At 34.3% G+C, this 8743-nt stretch overlaps 2 protein-coding genes across 2 annotated transcripts in view; one reads left to right on the forward strand and one right to left on the reverse strand.

The window, feature by feature from the left end:
* Nucleotides 1–7029, reverse strand: part of aplf (aprataxin and PNKP like factor) — a 22536-nt gene extending 15507 nt beyond the window's left edge. Inside the window, exons 1-5 of the mRNA XM_015390837.1 lie at nt 6687–7029; nt 3591–3662; nt 2438–2601; nt 1987–2131; nt 872–977 (exon numbers count right to left, since the gene is read on the reverse strand). Of these exons, the coding sequence (XP_015246323.1) occupies nt 872–977; nt 1987–2131; nt 2438–2601; nt 3591–3662; nt 6687–6779 (580 nt within the window). The 5' untranslated portion in view covers nt 6780–7029. The remainder of the gene's footprint in view (nt 1–871; nt 978–1986; nt 2132–2437; nt 2602–3590; nt 3663–6686) is intronic.
* A 177-nt stretch (nt 7030–7206) lies between these two features.
* Nucleotides 7207–8743, forward strand: part of fbxo48 (F-box protein 48) — a 5982-nt gene continuing 4445 nt past the window's right edge. Inside the window, exon 1 of the mRNA XM_015390839.1 lies at nt 7207–7329. The gene's annotated coding sequence lies outside the window, so the exon portion shown is untranslated. The remainder of the gene's footprint in view (nt 7330–8743) is intronic.

Consider the following 8743-nt stretch of genomic DNA (forward strand, 5'->3'; position numbering starts at 1 on the left):
AGAAGTTTTTAAGTCTGTAAAAAAGAAGTTTTTGAGGATGAAGAAGAAGTAGTATTTTTTTTTTTTTTTTTAGACTTTAGAAACTCAGAAGCTGATCAAATATCGGGTTAAATATCGGTGGGGTGGCCGATGTCCGATATTCAGTTTTAAGGCAGATACCGATAGGGGGCCGATTATATCGTGCATCCCTAGTTGGAAGTGAAGGTTTACCGTAAATAGATAATTGAATCCAACATGGGTCCTACTTACATAAATGACACACGAAATAAAAAAAAAGGAAAATAAATAACTGAAAATAAGTAACAAAAAATTTTTTTTATGCCATCAATAAGTACCCAGTACTCTCATACGTACACAGCAAATTCCGTCTTCATCTTTACTGTCAGCAGGCTGCATTACTCAATTTCCAGCCACTTTTGTTGAAATGAGCATTTTCCATTCGAGCTTCTTTTCCGAACCTATGGCTTTACGATCAACCAGAAGCAGTTCTGCGCAAATATGCGATATAATATCTCGCAATATATTTGCAAATATATATATCGTTTAATAAATAGTTTTTATAAAAAACATTTTTTCCAAATAAAGAATTTTCTATGCAAAATTAATCACATTTAATGAATATTAATGCCAATTCAGGCCTTGATTTGAAAAATAATTATTTAATGACTCTTAAGGATTTTTAATGACCAGCAGAAACCCTGTTAATCTAACTTAACACCTTCTGCAATTTTTACTGTAAATGCACATCGTATTGCAATATTGAATAATAAAATAAATAATTTCATAAATAAAAGTAATAATTCCCTAAATAATATTAAAATAAACCGGGATGTTGATGATTCAAAAGAAACTTAGTGTCTCAGTGAGTCACCTTTTGGAGCAGCAGCTGCCATCATCCACGCAGGTAAAACTCTCCTCCTTGGAGCAGGTGGAGACTCCTCGCTTTTATTGTTCCGTGGCCGTCGAGTGGAATTATCCTAAAGGAAAAAAAAGAGATCCATCATCAAAGAACAATTAAATTGATGATTTCATTATCTTCCTATTGAGGGAATTTTGTATCATTATTGTTGCAAAAAAAACCTTTTTGTAAACGTAAATAAAAAAATGCTAATTAAACTTCTCAAAAACTTCTAAAATCAAAAAGGTTTGAGAGTAACTTTGCAGTTTTTTTATTAGATTTTTTTTTATTATTATTTTTTTATTCATTAAAAAACTGATTTTAGATTTAGATTAGATCTAAGATCACTCTTGTCTAATAAAAATGTTCTTGCTAACGTCCAGCAGACCAATAGAAATGCGTCTTTGCTCATCTTTCCAGACGAAAGTGAGGAGAATGTGATCTGGAAAACGCAATCTGAAAAGAAGGTAATTTTTATGATTCAATCTGATACATAATCTGAAAATATACAAAACCTGCACAGAAAAAAAATCAGCAATAGAAACATTTCTCTTAAAACCTTTTTTATTATTAAGAAACTTTACAAAGATTGATTTCTGGAATTAATTTTTTAAACACTTCTAATACTTTGTATGCTAGAAACACAACCTGACAGAAATGGTAAACTAGTTCCAGCTCTGTCTGGAAAAGAAAAAGTTAATCAGATGAGCTCTGAGCCAGTTTTCATGTCGGACGTGTTTAAAACCTGCTCTTTGCATCAATAACAGAATAAAAGTGACTCCATATCTTTCCGGCTTGTGAGGCCATTGTTATTCTATTAAATAAGGTTTTCAAAAACTGAAGTTATTTAGATAATTAGCAGTAAAACTTGATGACTTTGAGGATTGAACATTTAATATAGAGCTTACAAAATCTGCATCTTTAATAAATGTTTTAAAATGAAAATGTGGGCGTCAATTGGGTATGTATAAAACAAAGTGAAGCGGCCTGTCTTTTCCTCCTGGCTGAGATCTGGGTTGTTTTTCTGGTTGATACCATTTGCTGCTCTGCAAATGCAACTAAACATTTTTCCACTCTGCAGTACAGACCTCTTTGAAACCTGTTCCAGGTTGGATTCCATTCGGATCTGAAATCCGTTCCTGCTGCGGCCCAACCGCAGGACACGCCTCCACGATGGATCCAGTGGGAACAGGAAGCTCTTCCTCTTCTTTTTCTTCTAAGTTCTGACTGTTTCTGCAGAAATAGATGTGAGACAGAAATGTTCTTAGAGCGTCAGGAGGGACATGAATGTTTCATGGGCCTCAGCTGGTTGGACGCTGCAGACGTTCACTTGAGGGTCCTTGTTAATCTGTTTGAGGTAAGCTTCAAATAGAGAGCGGCCATAAATCAAAAAACATGAATCGACACTCTGCCAACGGAGAACATCTGACTCCTTCACTCCTGCTGCAGAAATAAAGCCCACCTCAGAAATTGACCTCATTCAGGTAATTATTCAGAGCGACGATACTGTTGCCATGAGAACGCTTCAGAGACAAGTACCTGAGTGTGCTCTCCTCCCCGCCCACGGCCTCCACCCTGTAGATGAAGCGACCCGGCATAAGAGAGAACAGGTCTCCGTGTTGAAGCGGGTGCCAGGAGCCTCTCTCCAGGGGTCGGGGGTCATCGTTCAGGGAGGACAGGATGAAGCAGGGATTCAGGTGGGTCTGCTGGGAGGAGGTGATGATGAGTTTCTGTCCCAGAGCGCCCCCTACTGAACATGCATGTATTGTTGAACAAAGCAGCTGATTTACAAAGCGACACGTTTTATTCAAATTGAAATATCTTATAACTGTCATAAATAAATTAAGAAGTATTTCATCAAATAAATAAAATGTCTCAATGATGGCCATAAATAGGATAACAACAAATCTTTTTTTAGCTTTTTGGTTTGAATTTATTTCAAGAATTGTTTCATACTTCATATATTTCATAAAGTTTTTTTATTTGTTAAGCTTTTTTAATTTTATATATATACACACACATATATATATACATATACACACATACACACAAACACACATATATATATATATATATATATATATATATATATATATATATATATATATATATATATATATATACACACACACACACACAGCCTTATGTGTCTGTAAATTTAAAGAATACATTTTGAAGTAAAAAACATAAGTGACAAAATCTGCGAAAACATACATTGCAATTTGCACACTGTCTTTATCCACTGCACTGTTTACACTTTGACCACTGCTGCACTTTTTGTATAACTCGTGTGTAACAATCCGGAAAGGTATTCCATCTCATTCAAAATATCAATGCAATGTTCATAAGCTGTATGCAACGCAAGTTCGTTCTGTATGCACTCTGTGCATACAAAATGACAAATAAAGAAGTCTAAGTCTAATTCTATTTTACAATGAAATTTTGTTATTTTATCAATAACATTATTTTCAAATTTTCTATTACAGTTTTATTCTTTTTATTTAATTTTGATTAAAACAGCTCTCTATAGTTTAAAATTAATCTAAAAACATCTCATTTTAATGTAATTTTCCCCTCTTTTGCAGATGGAGAGGAATCCTGCTGTTTGGAAGACATAGTAAAAAGATGAGGTTTACTGAGTAATCAGAAAAGCCGTGAGGCAGCGAGGATATCTAACTGATCACCAACGCACCGGTTTGAGTCGCAGCTGTCCGTTCAGGTTCTCCAGCAGCCCGTGGTGTCTGGAAACTCTGGTGTCACTGATCTGACAGCAGGAGAAAACACAGAAAAAGGGAATCTGATTAAAACATTTCTCTCCTGATGTTTCCTCGCTGCAGACATCACAGATACAGACACACTGCTCACAGAAGCACCGGCACAGTGAAACACTCCTTTCACGAGGAAATTCTTAGACTTTTCTTCAGTCAAATTCCCAGAGTTCATCATAATGGATGCAGGGAAGCAGCATCAAACCATTTATGATGACATGAAACCTTCTTAGGTTAAAATATAGGTAAACTCTGTTTAATACAGGCTTTCTTTACAGAAAGAATTTATTTCAAACAAAATTAAATATTAAATTATGTTTTGAGAATCTTAGTAGAGATTCTGATTTCTTGAAGCAAATTTGTCATATTTTTTTATTTTTTTATTTAAAAACTTAAAAATATGCTTTTTCATTTTCAAGATAAAGCTGCATTTAACAAAAAAGATATATCACCCAAACTGCTTTTTTATGCTGCATTAATTAAAATTACATATAAATAACATTTAATTTTCAAAAGATGTCACAAAAAAAGACAAAATTTACTTTGAAATGTTAAGTTTGAAAATATAAATGTATGAACAGAAATGCTTTTTTGGTTTTAAAAGTCACAGGTGCATATTTTGACTCATGAATAAATGAAATAGATCACTCAAAATGCGTTTTCTTTCTCTTCTCCAAGAATGCTCATTATGTCACATACTTTCAATGAGATATAAAATATTTAATTTTTCATTTCAGCAAATAAATCTATCAATACTCATTTTAAAATGTCTAACTTGAAAATTTTTCATTTTAAATTTGAAGCTGAAATGTTCCACTCATAAGGGAAATTGTTTTAAATTATGGAGTGAATTTTAGTCCATCATTCTTACAAGAAAGGCCATATTTCTTAAACTAAAATTTGAAAAAATACAGAAAAGAAATATTTTAAGACTAAATCTGCTGTTTTCTTGGGTTTTGTTATTTCAAATTGCTGGGGTTTTTTTGTAAAATTTGTGATTATAAAATCTGTAAAAGAACTTTTACTGATTTTATTATTACAAATTAGATTTTTTTCCCCCCATTCTTTTCTAAAAATGTTTTCACTTTTATCTTCGTTTTTTTTATTTGAGTTTAACAAATTGTATTATTTTCAAATTGCGTTTTAAAGCTCAGATTCTCTTCACTTTAAGCCCAATAAAAACTGTCAATCACTCCAGAGGAAAGCCCGCCCCTTCCCCCAGAAGCCAAGAGAATGGAATCTGGAAAAATGCAGCTTGAAAAGAATAAAACTTTTAAAATTGAATCTGCAAAAGAGAAATATGAATGAACATTGAAAATATAAATCTAAGGAAAATGTTTAAACATAATGTGAAAAAAATAACATGAAAAAATCTAAAATTGAAAAAAACAAAATCAGAGAAAACACAAAAGTTACTCTGAAAACCTTTTTTTATTCAAATATTTTTAAAAGTTTCATATCTGAATAGCATTTTCTATATATCTCAATTTACTAATAGTATTTTGTCTAATTTCCATTTTTCAAAACATGTTATTTGCCTGCAACAATAACAGAATTCACTCCATACATTAGACATGTCCTTCATCACTCAAAAAATGCTGCTTTATCTTTAAGAATAAAAAGCATATCTGTTAGTGCATTTCTATGTTTTCCATTTCTGACATTTAAGAACAATAAAAAATCACACTGAGGATCAGAGGCTGTAAAAGTTCGTAAAGCTACCCGGTGAAATAGTCGCAGCAATATTTTGGTTATTCAAAAACTCAAATTAGTATTTTTTTTTAATCATATGATCACCAACAGCAGCTATATGTAAAAGGTTCTTTCAGGCTGTGTTGATGTAGATCTATTATTAAAAGTCTGTGTAGCTTTTAAAAATTTCTTGCTCTATGTTACTATATATATATATATTTTTTTTTATTATCTGAAGAATTATAAGAGTTATTATTAAAAGAAGACAGTGCTCCTGAAGCGGTTCAGTTTTGCAAGCAGAGGATGTGAAGACTCTGCTTTTGTTTTGTACCTTCCATTGGTAGGTTAGTAAAAGTTAAATAATTGCTTTAGAACTAAATATTTATTGTAGTAAATAAATATTTAGTTTGTGTTTAATATAAATAAATATAGATAAATGACACTAATATTTAGTTTTAGTTTCCAGTGTAGTCCTGTTTCTCTGACTGTGATTAACTGGTTGTGCTCTCTTCATCCTCTGACATGGGAGCTGGCTGGGAGCTAGTCTGCCTGGCTGTGTTTCCTGGACGGGTCCGCCTTCTATAGCTGCTTTTTGTATCTCTGCTTCTGTCTCCTTGAACCCCAGTCGGCCTCGGCAGATGGCCGCTCACACTGAGCCTGGTTCTGCTGGAGGTTTTCTTCCTGTTAAAAGGGAGTTTTTCCTCTCCACGGTCGCTAAATGCATGCTCAGTGTGAGGGATTGCCTTTAAGTCAATGAGTTGATGCAATCAGCTGGTTTTCCTTAGGTAGAAAACTTTGAATCATTTTGACTGGATGATCTGGTTGAATCGTCTCTATAAAATGCCTTCAGATGATGTGTTATAAACATAAACTGAATTGAAATAAATATTTATTTTATAACAAAATATTTAATTTGAGAAAAAAAAATAGATATTCATTTAACAAGTTAGATATTATTTTCTATATATACATTTTCTAATATTTAATTTTATAGTTATTATTATATTAATTATAATTAATTTAGAAATGTAATACTTATAAATGTATGAATTATATGGTGATGATGAGATGTTGAAATATTAACCCCATTTTATTCAATGATTTGAGGCTAAATAAGTTAAAATATTGCTGCAAATATTTGACTGGATAACTTTACAAACGGCACCCCATATAAAGACAGTTTTTAATAATTGAATCCAGAGTAGAAGCAGGTGACTGGTCCCAGGAAACCCAGCTTCTCATCAACAATCCGACCTTTGGACCCCTTCGATAACTAAGAGGAGCTGATATATCAGGGTGAATCATGCGAACCTCTCAGTAGGACTTACCCCGAGCAAGGGACCCCGACCCAGCACCGTCTCACCCGGCGGCAGCGGGACTACATCACCGCTGTCCACCCGAACCAGTCCGAAGCCGGACATGAGGCTTTGCTCTGGGGCGGGACTGAGAGCGACTCTTCCCAGACACCCTGCTTGTTTTTCGGCACAGGAACGGGATAAGATTTAAATGTTTGTTTCTGGGGGAAATACGAGCAGGAAAAGGTTCGGAGAATAAACTATTTGAAAACTTTTAAATGATGGCCAAAACCAGTCAACAGATCAAAACAAGAAGCTCCGCGGGATTCCCGCAACTCTCCTGCTGGATTCAAAACTTCCGGGTTACAGGAGAGCATGCGCAGTAGAGACGATGACCAGACTCCGTCCCGGAAACATACATTTTTAATATATTATTGGTTAAATATTAAAATACTTTCAATATCTCACATCTTTTTTCACTATAGATAATACTTTTTAATACGGCATATCTATTTTAACTGAATCAAAAATGCTATTTTTTTTATAACATTTGTTTTCTACTTTCAAATTTTAAATGTAACGGCGCATGCGCTCTTCGCTCATGCGCGCTGACGTCAGCGTAAACAACCGTTGGGGCATTTAAAGAGCTCAGCTGCCAAGTGTTTCTCCGATCAAGGTAAATGAGACGCGATTTTAAAGATTTAGATTATTCAAATGTCACTAGATTAACTCTGATGGGAAGTTTAATAATTAATGGAAACAGTTTATTGGGAATTTCCTGCAGGAAATCTGCTGCTGGGCTTTACGGAGAGGAGGCGAAATGTGGCAGAGACACTATAAATAATCAATCACTGCGGGATGAAAATCTGTCCTGTGTGTCCACAAACTGTTTTATGACAATCATTGTGTGGTTTTAATAACCTGCAGCCATGCTGTGGTCCAAATAGAAGAAAAAGCAGCGGTTCGTAGTGACAGTCCCGATGGGCTCCTCCGAGGATATGATCTTAGAAAATAAACCGAGTATTTTGATCGTTTTATATTAGTGGTTCATCTTCATATTTGTTTTTTATTCCCGGTTTCACAAAAATAAATGAAATGAAATAAATAAAAAAACAGCTTCAAGGTTCCTCACAGAGAACCTGGAGTCTGACACATGCCTGGGGACCTGGATAGCAGAGGCGTAGCCAGAAAATGTTTATAAGGGTGGCCAGGCGATAACCAATGTACAGTGAGGGGTGGCCGAAACTATATAGGCACCAGAACCAAATGGCGCAAATATAGGTAAACAGAGTCTGCAGTTGCTTACGGCCCCGGCCTCTTAGGGGCCCGCGTCACTGACTCCTGTTAGGCCCCCTACGCAATTGTGGATTAGACGTCTGATTGCAGATGTAATGGTGCGAAAAATTCCTCTTAAAACCCACCTGATTTTAAGATAACCAACCGGACCTTATTAATACACCAAGGCATGTCAGATTTTAACATGATGGTGAGCCGTTTAAACACGACACCAATAACAAAGCAGACAGTGGTACTTTTAAATACTATGTTAATAACTGTGTATAGTTCATTAGACAATTGGTAAAAAAATACACATAATATATTTCAAACCATAATGAAGATCTTAAAAGAACGAGGTATTTGAGTATTTTATTTTTTTACACTACTACTTGGAATTATGGGTAATCCAGAGTGTTGTACTTCATATGGGGCCCACCCAGATAATGTTACTTATGGGCCTATTGTTGTGTCGTTATGCCATTGCCAGACTTCAGGGTCAATCTACACTGTTCCAACAAGAAAACTTAACGAGCACGACCTCCATATTTTCTAAATAGAGACAAATTATACTTTCCTACAGCCTTTGCTAACAAATAGACACATATATTTAAACATCTGTAATTTCTAGATAAATGGTATAGTGGATAAAACTCTTTCAGTTTTGAGTTCTGGGGCGTAAATCTTTTCCATTGTCATTACTTACCTACTTGTATCAATAAACATTCTGCATAAAATTGATATTTAAAAGCACTAATATCCACATAAATTAATTATTTGATATTTTTTTATTAAAATTGTTATTTATCTATGAT

The sequence above is a fragment of the Cyprinodon variegatus genome, unplaced genomic scaffold, assembly GCF_000732505.1.
Source record: "Cyprinodon variegatus isolate N-32 unplaced genomic scaffold, C_variegatus-1.0 Scaffold515, whole genome shotgun sequence".
Classification (NCBI taxonomy): Eukaryota; Metazoa; Chordata; class Actinopteri; order Cyprinodontiformes; family Cyprinodontidae; genus Cyprinodon; species Cyprinodon variegatus.